The sequence below is a fragment of the Labrus bergylta genome, chromosome 20, assembly GCF_963930695.1.
Source record: "Labrus bergylta chromosome 20, fLabBer1.1, whole genome shotgun sequence".
Lineage (NCBI taxonomy): Eukaryota > Metazoa > Chordata > Actinopteri > Labriformes > Labridae > Labrus > Labrus bergylta.
In genome coordinates, this window is record NC_089214.1 from 22,116,430 (window position 1) to 22,134,996 (window position 18,567).

Here is an 18,567-nt window from a genome sequence, read left to right on the forward strand (position 1 = left end):
TCTACTTCTCAAGTCTGATTTTATTCAGTGGGAAACAGAACGTCTCTTACATTTCTAGCGTGTTGGTGCAACTTGACAGACAGCTACTCGGTACAGCTGTGCCTACACTTAATAGAATATATCCATGTTCACGAGCAAAATAAACAGAGTTCAAAAGATAAATATTAGTTTCAGTGGAAAGCACAGCAGCAGTATGACTGTATTGCATCAGTGTCACATAAATATGCTGAACCTCACACCGGTTCTAGGCAGAAACACACACACTGGTTTTACAGCAGACGCAGTGTCTATTCTGACCTCGTGCAGCTCCGCGCTCGGAGCTCTCCTAAGTAGCCGCAGACAGAGAAAAAAGTGCAATTTTTAAAACAACAGTGACACTAAAACATCCAGGGCGACGAGGACACGCAGAGAGGACGTGTGTGTGTGTGTTTGATATTAGAAACACTGCAGAGGCTAGGTTACAGTCATGATTCTGTCAAAACAAGAGAGACGAGTGACATCAAAGGAAAAGACACAAACAGAGAATGAACACAGGTTGTTGTTACTGGAGCTCAGATCGACGCCTCATGGATCTTCAGTCTGACACACCGACTGGACTTTAAAGGCCACCGTATGTTTGTGGCGTCCTTCACATGGCTACTGAAGCGTCCGACTCTCTGGGCCGGTTGCGCACGACGTGCTCGAGCTGCCCGGAGTCTGACACGTCGTAGCTCGTCTTGTATTTAGCCAGGATCTTCATGAGGGGACGCAGCTTCAGCCACCACTGCTCCTTAGGGATCCTGTGACTGCAGAGAGACGAGCGAGACTCAGAACGGCAGAACCTAAACATGTCTTTAAGCACAGGAGCGGTTTAACCTGCAGACACACATCATCTGCCATGTCCGTTCTGTGTTAAGTTAAAAGTTCCTGCAGATGGTGAACCAAGGCCTTTTGTTCTGCTGGCAGCGCCCAATTTCAAACATTTTCTAAACCACAGGCTGTTTCTTTGTTCTAATAATCCTGACTGAACAGAGATTTAGTATTAAAGGAGCAGTATGTAACTCTGACACCTAGTGTTTAAAACGGGTACTGCAGTCTAAATTCTAAACATAGTAGAGAGCTGTCTCCCCCCCCTCTCTAAAGTCTCACACAGGTCACCATGTGGTGGACACTGAAGCTTCAGTGTTTCTCCAGCTCTGCATGGGTCTGTAAACCTTTCTGTGTTCTAACCTCTCTCCATTTTTCAAAAGCATCTCCAATATTGATCCTAGTTTGAGCACGTTTCTGCTCGTGGAGCTTATTAGAAACATGCAGAGGCTTTTTAGGTCAGGTACAATCACTTCTATCTGAACCACTTCTCTTGACCGCTTCCATCACTGCAACACCTGTTGACCTGATAACTGCTCTCATATCTGACAAACTGAGGGGTGTCCCAAACAGCCGTGTGGGGGTGTCTTTAAACTGCCTACCTTCTCTGGTCCAAACAAATCCAGAGCATTCAGGAGCAGAATCTAAAGTTAGAAGGAGGACATACTGGCTGCTGCATTGTTGTCAGAGAAGCCAGCACTTCAACATAGCATGTTTCCTTAATGTCTGATCATATAGTAAGATACCTTTATCATTTCACTCTCTACACATCTTACTGATTGGACCTTTACATTTTGATGGTCACAGGTGGTAAAAATCTGATATTTACAAATGATTCAAGATGTGAATGCATCAATTATTCATCGTGTCGTCAGAGACTTTCATACGTACACAAAGTCAGTGCTCTCTTTGAGTTGAACAACGGGCTGGAAGACCAGAGCCCTGCGCCGCATCCCCAACAGACAGCAGGTGTCCTCGGTGTTCGCAAACACGCGACCTGCACAGAAACACATCAGCAGTCAAGAGGTGGAAACACAGGAACTCACTTTGGCTCTCCTGTTTTTCTAGTTGCAAACATAAAGTCACGTAGAACAGACAGTCTGCAGCAGGAGGAGGAGGAGGATGACCTTCCTCTTTGAGGATTGTTAAGAAACTCTTTGCATGAACTTAGAGGAGAGTTGTGCAACCAAAGAAGGATGAAACAGAACTTGTGATGACTAGAAGGCAACATAAACAACAGAGACACAAAGAGATGTGGGGCGAAGCAGGAAACAGAAACGTGTGAGTTTATTCTTTCAGCCAATGCTCCAGTATTTCCAATCCAGCTGTCAAACATGAGTCATGAACCGGAAATAATGTAGCATGATGGCTGCTGATAAATCTGTAAATGAGGACATGTAGCGTCTTTGCCAAACAGAGGAGACGAGACAGGCTGTGTCTGTGAGGGTTTGACAGAGTGGTGACACAGACAGAGAAGGACGTGGAGCTAAAACACAAAGATGTAGATGGTCATGGAGCCAGCGTGTAATAAAAGATTTACCTTCATCTTATGTCATCCATGTGTTTTGGGAAATAGACATAAAAAAAACAAAGAGGAGTTTCAACTTGTATCTTAGTGTTCAAACACATGCAGTGTGCTTTAAGACAGACTCAGGAGTAGTTTCACACAGCTGTTAGTCTTTTCTGTATTTCTTGTTAACTCATATATTGATTAATGTAAACGATCGATGAATAACTAAACCACTTCAGCGCTTCAGACGGAGTGACTCCATGACGGCTCAGGGTAAAGTTGGGCTTCACACCTCTGCAGGGGGGGGCGGGGGATAAACTACCACAGGCTCTATAAACAGCTGTTGGAATAAAGCTCACCCTGTCTGAACGTCTCCGTCAGCTTCTTGGTCACCCACTGCATCGCCTTGGCAGAGATCTTGGTCCCAAAGTTCCGGTCGAACGGAGACGGCGCTCCTCCCTTCAGAAACAATCAGTGAGTCATTTTTAGTAGATGGACCGATCTCGATTTGTTAATCTTTCATTTCATTGAGAGTTTTCTGTTAATTGTGGTGACTGACTCAGCCCCGTTGTTTCAGAGAATTCGTCTTAAGATTTCTAAAACTTCACATTGATGTCTGTCATGTTTTTTTTTTAACATTTTCTCCATGTTAACTTTCAGTGTTCAAAGATCTGCATACACTGACTGCCAATTTCCACATACACTGCCAGCGCTGTTCGCTGCCCCTCTAGTCACTGGTTGCTTTTCCACAGCGAGCGTCACAGCCCGTCTCCTGAGCGTGCCAGCAGCGAAACTGACTGTTTCAAATACTCTGCGAGTCTATTTTCGATAGAGCACGCTGCAGGTACGCGTCAAGATGGACAGAATTTGACAACCCGGACAGGAAGTCAGACAAGATAACACACAGAGCGTCCGGTCAATGTCAAAATAAAATCCAATATACAGACTCACGATCGTATATTTCTTCACTTTTCAACATGACGTCAAAACATTCTCCAAATGAACAACAAATCTTCCTCGGAAAGTCAAAGCAACATGTTGTTTCCACATGTTTTTTGTTTTGCGTGATCTCGTAGTTCTCCTGTGATGTGTGTACAGCTGATCATGTCAGCTCTCACGCTCCATTAAAGGACCCAGTGGGGCAGGGCGTGCACCATCCGACTGAGCAAAACCCAGGCTCTGACAGAACGCAGCGCACACAGACTTTGTGGAAATTGGCAGTAAGGGAGCAGCTTGTTTTTAGCACCCTGAATGTCCATCACCTCCCTCCCCCCAGAGATATTCTTTTAATAATTTATCCCAAACACAAAAAAACACAGTTTGGCAGCTCAGCACATTTAGCTTTTGTCCAGCTGAAGGAGGAGGCTGATGAAATATATCTCGTAACACTGATGTTCTTACTCTTCAGATTTCCAGCTTCACTCTTTATAAAGACGCTAACTTTAAAGAGTAAGCAGACGAGAGCAGGTCAACCGGAGAAACCCACACACTCATCCCTGTCCTGCTGGGCGTCTCTACTCCGTCTGCTCTACTCACTTTGTAATATCTCTTAGAAGACTCAAAGCTGCTTGTTTGTGATCTGCACGTTTGATGCAATAATGAGGACGTTCATTTTTATATGATTTAATGCATTCATATTCAAACAGCGCTGGAGAAGCAAACACTGTTTGATTGGCACTGCAGGTTGTTTTTTTGCACTTTCCTGCTTTGAAGAATTCACCATTTTTATTTTTGTTTCATCTGCTCAGGTTTGGCAGCTGCTGGAGCCAATCCTTCTGTGAATTAGCCTTCAGTGTGGTGGAAATGTTTTTTCTCTTTCAGAGATGTTCCATCCTCAGTCAAGAAACAGGAAACAATGAGATGAATATTCTCCAGATTCAAACCCTGAGCCACTGGGACCCCCACCACACTCCACTTCTCTTCATTCATATTTAAAACGATGAATGTCTTGAAGTTGTTGAAGCAGCCGCGCTAAGTTTAGAAAATCTTAAAAATCACAAAACTTTCATTAAATGCTTTTTGTTTCCCCATTACTCAATGCAGATGCAACCCAATCTCCCCTCTGGGATCATCAAAGATTTGTTTGATCCACTTTTATCAGCGATATTCTCGAGACACACGCAGACAAAATACAACAAAGCCGCTCCTTGTAAAACCGGGTCATGCATATTTATGATACAAATATAGAAAATAGTTGAACAAACCTTCCTCAGTCTGGACAAATTGATCCCCCTGACGCTGCTACAGAAGGAAACGTGTGTGTGCGTACCTGCTGCATGTGTCCCAGCACGTTCTTCCTGGAGTCGAACACCCCCCTCCCCTCCTCAGAGTACAGCTGGTAGATGAAGTCTGTCGTGTAGTTCTCGTTACAGTTCTCGTTCCTAAACACACAAATGAAGAAACGGAAAACAGTTCAACATTAAAGGCTCCCACTGTCTGTGATGCTTTCAGAGTTTTCTGAGTCCTATCTTCACTTTGTTTACATCGCCCGGACGGCCGGCTGACTCCTCCCCTCGAGTATAAAAGTTGTTTAATTGAGGGACTAGAGAAAAGAAGAATAACATACTGTACTCACTGCTTAACTGTGTTTCTAGATCACGCTCATTTCAGGTAAATTTACATGCAGTGTGAAGATATGAGCATAATAAAGATCACTAGCATTAGCATGCTAACACAACAATGCAGCGCGAGTTGTTTTGGTTTCATGCTGGTGCTCAAGGGCGACATCTGCTGGATGAAAAAATCACATATAAAGCCTTTAAAGTCTACTCTATCAGTCCTAACGTGTGGTGTAAAATAAACACCGACATCGTTTTTAAAGTGACATCGAGATGAGCTGAACTGAAGATGTTAAAATCATGACATCAGCATTAGGTCAGTTTACCATTAGGGCTTTCACACTTGCAGAAAACTGCTGATATTTTCAGAGTAAGCTGTATGTGTGCGTGCGACCAGATCGACTTCAAAACAAATATTTTTTTAAGGAAAAGTTGCAGATTGTTGCTTTAGTTTGGCTTTTTTGGATCATCATTGTCTTGAATAAATACTCTGTTGGATGGAAGGTACATATTAAACAATTAAAGGAACACAGTTATCCAACAAGGTGGCCTATCAGGGCGGCAGCAGCAGACCTGCAACTTGTCAGTTGTGTCTGGGTTCTTTGAGAAGAGACGTTTGGCTTTACTGGTTCAAATGTTTGTACATCTGAAACAAAAATCAAACCTGGCCTGTAAGTGGAAGAACTTCGAGGCTGAAACAATCTTACAGATCCATGAGGTTTTCATACCGTCAACCTCTGAAAAACTAGAACTGAGGCTTTAAAAACCTGTAAATGTGAAGGATCAGTCTGTTACCTTAGGACCAGTCCTCTCTGAATGCTCGTCTTCATTTTCTCAGTCAAATGCTCCACATTTGCCTGTGGGAATAAACAGTAAGCGTTAGTTGTAGGACGGCAGACAGAAGTGAGCCTGAGAGCCCTCTAGTGGTTGAAGAGAGGAATGTCAGGTTGACAGGGAGTCGAGTTAGGAATCTGGCTCCATGTTGGACGTCTCAGAGATGATTGGAGACCTACCTGCAGGTCCTTGATGTCGAACGGCTCCTCGTAGATGTAAGCAGCGTCGGCTCCAGCAGCCAGGCCTCCCACGCTGGCCAGGTAACCACAGTAACCTCCCATAGTCTCAATGATGAACACGCGTCTCTTTGTCCCGCTGGCTGACTGCTTGATGCGGTCACAAGTCTGACACATGCACACAAGCTCACAACGTCAGTACACATCAAGTGATTATTACAACATAAGCTAACGCAGGGTAACATACCCACAGAGTCACGTCAGATTCTAATATAGAGTCTAAGGAGCGCCATAAAGGGATACTTTATATCTTTATTTATTTAACCTTTATTCAACCAGAGGAATAAAACATGTTGAGATTAAAAATACCTGTCAAGTGTCCTGACGGAGACAGAGTTTCTGATAAACAACGAGCTGCCTCACATACAAATATAATTAAGATATATAATTATTAAACTTTTAAAGACACAAAAAAACAAATTTAAACGGCAAATATCTGTCTGGATCACCCACAATTATAAATAATATATCAGGGGGAACAGCTACAGCCGGATGTGTTCACCACCAAAAGTAACTTAACAGCCTCTAAAAATCATCCAATCAGAGCAGCTCGTTAAGTCTCAGCTCTTTTTGTGATTAGCTTTTAATTATACAACAGTTAGATCTGAGAAAGATATCAGCCGATATATCGGTATCTGATTTCTCTCTCCCCAATATCGGCCAAAAGAATATCTTATCAGTCGGGCCCTCCTTTATATACTCCCATTTTTACTTTATGTGCCCCTTATTTCTCATTTAATATTTTCCTCTTAATGTTTCCGTCACAGTAAAATCACGTTATGGCACTCCTCTGACTCGGTTGATTGAAGGTCATATCGTATATATTTTTTTTAAAACATGTTCACATCTTAATCTGCACGAGACTGAACTCCCTACATTTAAACCACTCTGGGCCAACATGCTGCTTTAACTGGACAGACTGGAGTCCTGCATGAGGTCACAAGAACACATCAGAGAGTTCATGAATAATTTCAAACATAAATGTTAAATGTTGTTAAAACTATATTTTCTACATGACGTGACAGAAACACTTTATTGTGTGTGTGTGTGTGTGTGTGTGTGTGTGTGTGTGTGTGTGTGTGTGTGTGTGTGTGTGTGTGTGTGTGTGTGTGTGTGTGTGTGTGTGTGTGTGTGTGTGTGTGTGTGTGTGTGTGTGTGTGTGTGTGTGTGTGTGTGTGTGTGTGTGTGTGTGGCTGGACGAAGTTAGTGGATCTACAGAAGACGGACTACAGGAAGAACGGTTACAATCAAAGCCAGAGATCTTCTGACTTGTAGAGTTGTAGTACTCAAGACCGGCCAAGACCTGTCATGAGACCACTTTTTGAAGGCCTCTGTCTCTGTGCGGTTTAGTCTTTAGTTTGTTTTTTGGAGCTGTGACTTTATTCTGTACAAAAAGGTGACGCTGATGCTGTTTTTCGTGTCATGTTAATCCTGCTCTGAAACATTATCATCATGATGACTCTAAATGGGACAATAATTTATATCATGCTGTATCATACTATATCATACTAGTTTTAAGAAAACTTAAAACTAGTAACTTTGACCAGGAAGTCATCGTGAAAATGTTTACGAAAAGGAAATCAATCAGACTTATTTAAGTTACCAGTGAAGAAGCCCCCTGCTGGCCATTTGAGATAGTGCAAGTTTAGGTAATTTACTTCTTAATTCCCTGAGACGGCCTTTGATTATTTTGTGTCTATGATCAAAATGGTCTCATAAATATCCCATTATGCAACCTGTTAGCATCTCTGGAGCAGTGGTGTACCCCTTCAACGTGTAAAGAAATATACATTTAGGGTTATCTTACACCTAACCCTGACAGTAACCTCATGTTTTTAACATAACAGTTGAGTGTGAGCATTGGACCATTAACCCTTCACGTGTTTGTTTGTGTGCGTGCATCTTATTCAAAGGGGTCAAAGTCGGCGAGTCGACTGCCTTACCTCCACGATGGCATTGAGGGCCGTGTCGGCCCCGATACTTAGATCTGTGCCCGGCACATTGTTACTTATGGTGGCAGGCAGCATACACATCGGGATGCAAAGCTCCTCATAGGTTGCACGAGCATCATACAGCTGCAGCAGACTCTCAAACGCCTGAAGCGGCAGTATATGAAAAAATGTATTAGAGCCACAGAAAGGCCAGGACACCGAGAGAGAGAGACGTGAATCTCTCTCCATTTGTTGGAGCGTATCCTGCCATTCCGGCTCTTTCCGTGTGATAGCGGCAATGGCTTCCCTTTGGCAGAAAGTACAGGAGGATGGATGAGTGAAAAGAGACATGGAGGAAGACAAGATGGTGGCAGAGTTGAGCCACATGAAGTAGGAAGGACAAACGAAGAAGAAGAATGATGGAACAGACAAAGAAAGAGATGGGACAGAGGTCTGAGTGTTTGTGAATCTCGGCAGCAAAATGCAGTGACGCTGCAGAGACCACAGCATGTTGGTCGGTCTGCTGTGGAAGGTTTAATGATGGCGAGACGAGCACTGATCCAAGTCTGCATACAAATGAGGAGGATGAGAAATGATGACGATGGCGGCAAAGCCGAGAGTCAGGCTTAGAAATGTTTCTCTTTTTACTTCTTTAGGCCCTATATTTACATTTTTGGGGGTCTGAGTGACAGATAGGTACAAAAACTGTTACTACAGCCAGCAGGATGGAATGAGATTGCAACAGAAAATAAACCCAATCCAACTGAGTCCACTAAAGGAGTCTGGTTCACCACAGGCAGACTCAGATTGTTGAAAAACAGAATGACGTCTGACCATCTCACATCTAAAGACAGCGTGTCAGCAGCTCAGAGAGTTTTTAGTCACAGACTGGAGACTGGATATCTTACAATTTTTAGATTATTTCCCATCATGCACTTGGTGGTAATGTACAATTAGAACTTTTCGGCAGAAAAAACTAAAAAGGAGGAGAAACTGGAGGAGAGAGCCAGAATGCCTCCATGACATGCTCTGAACATGTTTGCACCTTTTTGCCGGTCAGACCCCAAAATATGATGAAATAAGGCCGAGGTTTAAGTCTTCAGGTTGGACCCTCTAAGTTAGTGTTCACTTTGAGTTATTATCATGATGCTTTTAAGTGAGCAAAAGGAGGTTGGATTAATTATACGAAATACTTTCTCCCCACAGAGAAAGTCAAAAGATTTTGAAGTTAGTTGAGCTCCTTCAATCCGAACTACGGAGCGTTAAGAGTGTATGTTATTGTACTAAAAGATGTTAGACCATGTTCTGTAAGTGCATACTGTAACACCTGCATGCTGTTAATCAGTCGTCTGGTTGTTAATGATGTGGGTGAATTCAAACACACAGTCAGGGAGGAGTTAGGGCAGGCAGAGCAAACATGGCGGTCACGGCACTCGTGCAGCTCACAGCATGCCTCCATGTTGTTGCTTACTTACCTGAGAGGGAAAGGAGGGACGCTACTCTGACGTGGAGCTATACCTTTACATGTTTCCTTTTTTTTTTGTTCAAGTCAACTCCACTAGTTCCCTGACAGTCAAATGACTGAGTCAGCGATTTCTCCCTTCTTGAAACATGATTGGCCGGCTGGTTCTCGGAGTGTTTTGTGTGTGCGTGCTTTATATCAGGGTTTGTGTTGCTAGGAGTATCTACTCTGGTTGCCCGCCCCATCACTTACAGTAGTGATGGCGTTCAGAGCCGTGTCAGCGCCAATGCTGAGGTCTGAGCCCGGCACATTGTTGGAGACAGTGGCTGGGACCATGACCATGGGCACACAGAACTCGTCATATTTCCCGCGCGCCGTTAACAATTCCAGCAGTGACAGGAAGGCCTGCAGGGCAGAGCCAAGGGCTTTAGTGTCTGCAGGGGGGGGGGGGGGAGTGTTTGGATGGAGGGTTTGGTTGAGAGGTGCTACTTGCCACAAAGGAGGGGCGGGGGGAGGGGGACAAAAGTGAAGGGTGCCAAGGGAAGGAGCCAGGTCTATCACAACGGACAGCAGCGAAACAGACAGGTACCACTCCACATTGTACAACATTATCTCTCTCTCTGACTCACTCACACACATACACAGACACACTCAGACACACTAACACACACACTAACACGCTTGTTTACTTGCATACATCACAGGAAAATAAAGCCAGTGAGCGTCTAAACGGGATTGCGTGAAATGGCTGGAAAAAAGCAGGTGCTCTCTGTTTCCAAATCACATCATTTATCAAATCAAAGGTTAAATAATCAAAAAGTCTTATGACTTCTGTTTTTGTCGTTATTACCTTAAAATCACAGAAAATCAACAGTGAACAAACTTTGACTTAAATTTATTAGTTTTTTTCAGAGACATGACTGAAGCATGATTATGTATGAAGGACAGAAGACCAAAGAAACAAGTGAGAAAAAAAATGTTCTGATAATCCATTTTTAAGAGATCAAATATTTCCTCTCTCCTGTATATGATTTATTTACAGCCCCTTATTTAAATTATTTTTAGTCTGTGAAGCAGGTGAATGTCAGTATCTGCCCTGTTGACAGACATCAGCACGGTCTGCAAATAATATGGCCTGAGCCGATATGCTGAAATCTAGTTCACCTAAGGAATGATTCAGAGAAGAGGTTTTTTATCGGGCAGATGAAGTCACCTGTTGGATAACATCTGACTTGTTTTCACGTCAAACATGAGAGAAAACGTCGGCATTGTGGGAGTCTGACACCAAAAGACGTATCGGCTAAATTGTTATTTCAAATATCGGTATCAGTGTCTGTCCTGATTTTCTCAATCAGTGCATCGCTTCAAAAAAGTGTTTCAATCTTTTTTAGCCTGTTTTTAGTCTCATTAATCAGCTGTCAGGTGAAGCAGTTTTTTTAACAGGTCAAAAAAAACCGCTGTCAGGATCATTTTCCGGTGCTACTCTTTTTTTGTAGTCGTAAAAAAAACAGCCTTGAAATTACTCTCTCCAAATCGACAGGATATTTAAGCATGGTGTGTTTTGTCTTTCTCCTTTATTACAGCTGTCGCACAGGAAGTGACCAATCAACAGACCGCTGTGCGTCTAGCTCCGCCCTTTCAGGGTCGGATTGGTACACTTGGCACCCCAACAGAAGAGAAGCAAAAAAGTAGGATTGTATGGATCAGTTTTTTTGGTACCATTCCCAACATTTAGTTGAAACGCCAAAATACAGAATCAAACTGAACATGATCGCTTGGTGGAAACAAGGCTTAAGATAATCACCATATTTTTTTCTCATTGCCTCTTTGGACTTCGGTAGCAGAGCCAGATGTCGGTGTGTTGACATAATGTGAACAGTTTGATGGAAATGAGCCAATCACAATGTTCACTGTCTTTTGCTGCACAGTACATCAAGATAGCAGTCAATTAAATAATACAAAATGCTTAAACAGTTAAAATTTAACTTCAATAATATTTGATCATAACAAGGTAAGGCATTAGAATTACTGGTATGAATTCTCAAATTAAGTATCGATCGAAGAAGAAGAATATGAAACGTACCTCAAATCCTCCGACAATTAGCAGCGCATTAATATTGTGCTGTCTCATCTGCTCAGCAATTTTGTCAACATGCTTCGCAGGAAGTGTTCTGGAGGGAGAAAGTGGAAGAGCTCGATGAGTGTTAGTGTAAAGAGAGGACATAATGCCGTAGTGTACAAAGTGTCTGTGCATAACGAATAGGTGTTAGAGTGTTTACAGGTTCAGCAGGAATGTCTGGGTCCTCCTCTGTTCTCGTCAAATTTGAGCCAGTCTAATCCGTCCCTTTCAACTAAAACATCTGAGAGCGATTTCACACCTAACCTGTTTGGTTTGGTCCAAATAAACTTGAGTCAGCTTGCCAAGTTAGAGCGCTTCGTTTGCGCTGGTGTGAAATCTGTCAATCAAACCTTGGTGCGGACCAATCAACAATACAGACACCACTCGGAAAGGTGGGACCAAGGTGGGTCTGTGGTAATGATATTATTCAGGTAGATATTGGTCGCCCTGATGTGCAAGAAACAGCGCCCTTTTTCCATGAAAAAATAGGAATTAAAAGTGCATCTTATACACCATATTTTATGGTGAACTTTAACTGATTTATCTTTCTATTGTATGTTTTTCTTATCTGCCAAAACTATTGGCTCAGCCGGCGTCTTTACCACCCGCGAAGGCCAAACGGTCACTGACTTCACCTTTTGGTTCCCAACAGGGATCCACCTTGTCCTGTCCATCCTCCGACATCAGCCCACTTGATCTCCTTTATCTGAGGGGAAGACAAGAACAACATCATCTTAAATACTTATTGTACTACTTAAAACTAGAAACCAACACTAACTGAATTATCTTCATGCTGGTGGCGCAGTGGTTAGTGCATGCCCCATGTATGGAGGCTATAGTCCTCATAGCCGGCGCCCCAGGTTTGAGTCCAGCCTGTGGCTTCTTTCCCGCATGTCATTCTCTACTCTCTCTCTCTCTCCCTGATTTCAAGCTCTATCCACTGTCCTATCTTTCCATAAAGGCACAAAAGCCCAAAAATAAATAATCTTCATGCTAACTTAACTCTGACATTCAGTGTTTCTGTGTTGTTGCTTCTTTGACGTCACACCTTCGCTCTCCCTGACCCTCTAAAGTTCAGTATCTGAAACCTCCTCCTGCAGTCTGAGCTTGTTAGCAGGAGAGTTAATTTTCCAGACACACTCTCTTACATTTAACGGATGAACGGGACCAGAGAGACCTCAGAGGTGTGCTGCAGAGAACACCAGAGTATAGAAATCCATTACTCCCGCTGCTCTAATCTTCTCAGGGTCAGTTGGCGCAGCCCGACTTCACATCCAGCCGGGACTCTCAGGGCGTTTTACTAACCAGTGATGCTGGAGACGTTTTCATGAAGATAAATGGCCCGCTCTTTTGTTAAACGCTGCTCTTTGAATGAAGGGATTTACTGTGTTCCACTGGGAAAAGGTCAGATGAGGATACGGGGGAGGAAACCAGTTTAACCAGTCATACCAGGAGGAGAAAAAGCATCTTATATTACTGAACAGAACAGGTCTGGCTTTGATACTGAAATATATAATCTATTGTCTGATTTTATTCTTTACTCAACATGTGAGACTATCTTCACATGAGGTTCAGGACAGAATCTTTCAATGCTTTATTATAGGAAGCTCTATTACAGTCTGCGCTCTCTGTTGCCCTCTTCTGGTTCATAGTGGTACTGTGATGGTTTCAGGAGAGGAGGACTGACAGTGTGGGGAAGGGGTTTACATTAATGTGGACAGATTGTGCCCAGAGTTCACCTGATTATAGCGATCGTGTCAGACTCTCATCAAGCTAGGATAATTCTCCTGTCATTGATTAAACTTGTAAGTTATTAACAATGTGTGTTGTTTACTTTGTGAGAGAACATTTGATGAGACATTTTTACATTTTTATTTTAAAAATTAAACCTCCTTAGTGTTGATGGTAGAATCACAAGATAAAACTTGAAGTACTTTGTTTATTGAGCTAAAGTGAATGTCCAATCAGTGAGCTGTGTACTGAGTGAAATGATAAAGGTATCTTACTATCTGATCAGACATTACGGAAACATGCTATGTTGAAGTGCTGGCTTCTCTGACAACAATGCAGCGGCCAGTATGTCCTGTGATTGGATGCTTGCTGTTGAGAGGAGGGATTTAGCACAGTCAGTTTTAGCTCATGTACCTGTATATCAGGGATGTAGTACCCACCTGTCCTTTGTAGAATCCCTCAAAGCCGTCACTGACAGCAAACATCTTGTGCCCCTCGGAGATCCCCACCCTGACAGCTGATCGAACCGCAGCGTTCATCCCCGCTGCAGGGGCTCCGACGTTCAACACAGCGACGTTGAAGTTGCTCTGCAGGTGTAAAACAAACATGAAATGAGACTTTAAATGTCTTATGATGACACTTCATACAGAGAGTATGTTCCAGTTGTTGGCGGATAGTTGATCAAGCTCTGCAGAGTAAATCAATAAATACACTCGGGTCGGCTCTCAGCTTCACGCTGGGTCTACAGTGGTCATCATCCCAGATGCAGGGGGAGCAGACCCCTGAGGCGAGCTGCACAGCATGAGGTCTGCCTGCCGTGCAGCCTCTACACTTCACTGATCTTCAGTGCGAGCCGCCTCTGCAGCAGGCTGCTACAGCTCCTGGCAAGGTTGAACAAGTCATCCCTCAGCGGGGGGGCCAGGTGTCATCTAATATTACCGCACAGCCGAGCCGTGCACACTGAGCTCCGTGTGGAGCCTTTCACTTGAATTACAGGCTGCTCAGCACATAAAAGGCAGGAAGGTAAGAAGTGTTTGTCATGAGCACAAAAACACCAAAACATAGCTGTCCCTTCAGTGCAGTGCCTCCAGACTCCACAGATAAAAAAAAACAGTCGGCCCAACGTGTAAACGTTTAGCAATTTGGTCAGTTTTGCTATCAAATCAAGAAATGCTCACATGTGAAATAGAGTAGTCATAAAACTCCACATTAAAGTCTAGTGAGTGAGCCTTGTTTAGCCTCAAAGTTACAGCAGCTTCATGACTGTTTTCAGAAAGCTGAGTCATTATTTGTAGGCAGATCCTTTGAATAGTGTTATAAAAAATTCAGCATCTCGAGGCCTTTAGGAGGCTAACTCATTGACCTCTAAACAACCAGCTCTCCGGGCACGGCGCAGACTGCTCCTGTGTGGAAAAACAACCGCCCACTGTCACTGTAAGACGTGCCAAAGGGAATAATAGGCGTCGTGTGGTGACTCACCGTTGGTAGTTCACATTCTGGTTTACGATGAGCCAGCAGTTTGTATGTCCTCAGGTTGTTTTCAAAACTCCTGCAATGAAACATGGGAACATGCAAGGCTGTTGAATTAACAACACGGTGTGTTTTCACTGCCATGCACAGGACAAGTCACAGAGTAAGGTCAAAACGGAAAGCTATGGTTTGAATCATTTGAGAGTGGCTGGAGAAGTCCTGTGTGTAAACTACAGACTGATGGTGATCTAAAGCAGCACCGTGATCCACTTTAACCAACAACACCTGCCTTGAGTCAACTAATGCCGATCCTCTAAAATAAGGAGAGATGGTAGGACTTGCAGTGGTTCATACCTGCCCCGAAGCTTCACCGCCTCCTCAAACCTCTTCTCATCCATGGCCTTCTGGACCTCCTGAGTCTGATGAAAACAGGAGAGAGGTTTTTTCTTCATTTTAAAACAAAGCCACTTGGGCTGTGTGTGCATGAAAAAAAGCAACAAGTCGTCATTTAACAAAGGAATTGATACAGGAGTCATTTTCAATATGAATCAAAAAGAACAAACAAAAGTGAACGAGTAAGCATCCAAAAATGGAATTAACGCAGCTTTATACGTGTGTGTAGAACATTTCAAAATATAAGATCTCTAAAACAAACACGCGTCCTTTAAAGCTGTGGTTCCCAAGAGGTGGGTCGAGACCTAAAAGTGGGTCGTTGAGACATTTCCTGTGTGTCTTGGTATGTGTCAAAGTCTGAACGCTTTTTAAACGTCTTTGTTTTGTTCAGTTTCTTGCTTCTGTCACAATTTATGTATCCTCTGAGGTCAAAACTTAGCTAAATAAATCAGATTTATATATGAAAAATGTCAGAAGTCTGGTTTGCAGTTTTTCATGGAGGAGGTGGTGGTGGGTCCTGAGGCTAGACGAGTTGAGAACCACATTAATAACAGATCTTTGCACGAGGATCTTAGGTAGCACATTTAGTCTGAAGAGGACCACAGCTGGAGACGAGACATGACGGTAAACAATTAAATAGTGGTCGCTAAGAGGAAGCCAATATAAAGAAGCTAAAATAGGACGGATGTGTTCACAATCTTTGGGCCCAGATAAACGCTAAGCCACAGCATTTTTCTACGAGCTGCAGTTAGTGGAGAGATTTTTGGGTGACACTTTTGTACTGGGAGTTTGAATATGCACACTAATCTGTTTTCACACATGCACTCTGGAAGGTTTCTAGAGATTTTCAGGAGGACTGCTCCTGAAATCCTCCTGACCTGGTTGTTCGCACATGCATCTCACAGCGGGAGACTATCCCTGTCGGACGGGAACGGGGTCAGAGGGTCTCCTGAAGTAAGACATGATTTAAAACCAATGACGCAGAAGTGGCAGACGGGGATGCAGAGTCTGCTACACGACGCTATAAAGAGAATATGTGTCTTTGTATCAGTGCTACGTGTAGTTGAAGAGAATCTCAATGTGAACTAAAGAGTGGAGAAGAACATACTGGAGAACAGGAAACATGCAGCAGCAGGTTCATTAGAGCACAGAGATGGTAGAGGTGGTGTGCAGACAGTCTATGGTCTTACAGTGATCACAGGGAATAAAGGTCACCACCCCCTCCCACTGGCTCCAGGTGAATTCTCCTGATTATATCCTGCTGTGTTCTCACATCAGATCACTCTGACTTCCTTCATAAACTAGGAGGCTGGAGAAACTCTGGATAATGTACACATACGCAGCTCACCCTGAAAACTTCCAGAGTTTTGTGCGAGTGTGAAAAAGGCTGCGGATGAGATAAAGCCCCTTGTACAGCCTTCTCCAGAACAGTTCATTCACTGTTCATGAGATCTGTCAGATTCAACCACGTGAGTCCAACAATAAAGCTTCTGTGTGCGTTTCTATGGAGATGGGCCGCTCTTACATCACCATGCTGCAGGCAGTCATCGCCAACGCTAACGCTGCCAAATGCTTCAGATAATCATTAACCAGACACAACTGCCTCTCAAACAATAAAGCTCTCATTTGAACATTAGCACTCTCCAGGCCCGATGAGCTGTGATGTTTGTCATCATTACTTAAGCTCTTACAGCCTGAGCACATCGACTCTGATTTCAGTCATTTCACAGGTTGTTTTATCTGGCTCTGCAGTTTCCCGCTCTCACCACCTAGCTTCCAGGCTTTTGTGTGTGTGTGTGTGTATGTGTGTGCGTGTGCGTGTGCGTGTGCGCGTGTGCGTGTGTGTGGGATAAATGTGTTGGCCTGTTTCCAGCCCAGTCCAGTGCCTACCATCTGCACACACTCCATCAGAGGCAGCCGCACCGATTGGTTTCCGCACAGAGAGACGACGCAGGCTGGCGTGTTGGCCGTGGTCTCCAGGAGAGCAAGGACGGCCTCTACGCCCATACGACTGGCCTGTGTGAGCAGACAGAGAAAACTGCATCATTCTCAGTATCAAATCCACATTTGCTCCTGCCTCTTATTTCAAACATCTCATCCTTTTTTTTTTTTTATCTCCTCACATATTAAGAAAAGAAAGTGACCAGATGTACTTCAGTGATTTATTTGTAACCCGATACCACAGAACAGCAGTCGTTTATTCCTGAAGATAAACAGAACAAAGACGAGGACACACTGCGAGTCATTCAAAGTTTTTGTGTAAAATTCTGTTGGCATAGAAACGGATTAGTAAAGTGTAAAAGTATTTTCTTAATATCCTTTTCTTCTCTTTTATAAACCAGTCTTAATATAATGAAGAGAAAATGAGTAAGGCCTCGTGTCCACCTAGCATTTTTTCTTCTGAGTGCCAGCCTCTTTTTTTCAGTTGTTTTTAATGAAAAAAGAGCGTTTGCAACACTAGGCGGACGCCCAGAGAACAGCCGCAGCATCCAGCGTCTTTTTTTTTGGGGGGGAGCGCTCCGCCTGTTTGTGAGGCCACTCTGAGCACCTCCGAGTTGAAAATCTTTCAACTTTTCCGAAAAGCCCTGGTGACGTTGACAGTGCTCTTTTCAAAATGTATGATATTCCCCGTATTTTAGCCACCATCCTCCTCGCTCCGTGTCTGATCGGAGCGAGGATTATTAAGCGATTAAGCTCAACATCCTGACAAAGTAGGCAGGGAAGCATCCTCAATTTTGATGCTCAAAAAAAAACAAAAAAACAATCTCAAATATAAAACATACTGTAAAAAGGAATGGAGAATGATTGGTCATACAGCAGCCGTTGTCATAGAGACAAGATGCATGTGCATCGCTTTATTACAGTGCACAAGTGCTTCATCCAGGCACTCCTGACCGCAGACCCACCCCTATATTTTTCCACCAAAAAAAAAAAAAAACGCCAGGTGGACACGGGCACTGTAATATGAGTCACACAAGTATATTTGGTTACCATTTTTGCATTCTGCATTTTTTTACCATATAAGTTCACCATTTGACGTCAATAAACCTCATCACCAGCTTCTTGCATATGTGAAGCGAGTAGTGTCTGACGCATACTCTGCAGGTAATCTGAGAGAGAGACACACACCGGCACGTCCCTCCTGTTAATGCACAGATTAAGGTGCAACATGCTATTTTAAATATGGACCAAAGAGTGACATTGTTTTAATCTCTTTGTGCAGCTTGTTGCGGCCTTTGTTCCGATGGATTGTCTTAGATTTGTAATGTCAGTAACAAAGAGCTTCCCGACACCATGAGACTCACGAGTAGAACGGAAGTGAAAAAGGAAGTGGTTGAGAAAAAACCCTTTGTATGATTGGTTGGTCATTTTCATCCTTTCAGTATTACTTTCCAGATTAACACTTTCCATTCTTATAACTGAGGGGGGATGTTTGCCCTGAGATTTCTTTTATACAAAAGACAGAAAGTTTTTAGT

At 43.4% G+C, this 18,567-nt stretch overlaps 1 protein-coding gene across 4 annotated transcripts in view; it reads right to left on the reverse strand.

The window, feature by feature from the left end:
- Positions 1 to 18,567, reverse strand: part of pfkpa (phosphofructokinase, platelet a) — a 30,363-nt gene continuing 11,796 nt past the window's right edge. For 2 of the 4 annotated variants that reach the window (XM_020645387.2, XM_020645386.2), the window contains exons 10-22: positions 16,981 to 17,106; positions 15,052 to 15,116; positions 14,707 to 14,776; positions 13,668 to 13,814; positions 12,132 to 12,202; positions 11,461 to 11,548; positions 9,630 to 9,782; positions 5,928 to 6,092; positions 5,710 to 5,771; positions 4,626 to 4,737; positions 2,716 to 2,815; positions 1,738 to 1,843; positions 1 to 785 (exon numbers count right to left, since the gene is read on the reverse strand). In XM_020645387.2, the coding sequence (XP_020501043.1) occupies positions 629 to 785; positions 1,738 to 1,843; positions 2,716 to 2,815; positions 4,626 to 4,737; positions 5,710 to 5,771; positions 5,928 to 6,092; positions 9,630 to 9,782; positions 11,461 to 11,548; positions 12,132 to 12,202; positions 13,668 to 13,814; positions 14,707 to 14,776; positions 15,052 to 15,116; positions 16,981 to 17,106 (1,422 nt within the window). In that variant the 3' untranslated portion in view covers positions 1 to 628. Of the gene's footprint in view, positions 786 to 1,737; positions 1,844 to 2,715; positions 2,816 to 4,625; positions 4,738 to 5,709; positions 5,772 to 5,927; positions 6,093 to 7,927; positions 8,081 to 9,629; positions 9,783 to 11,460; positions 11,549 to 12,131; positions 12,203 to 13,667; positions 13,815 to 14,706; positions 14,777 to 15,051; positions 15,117 to 16,980; positions 17,107 to 18,567 lie in introns of all 4 variants that reach the window. The other 2 variants (XM_020645385.2, XM_020645384.2) reach the window with 1 other exon arrangement.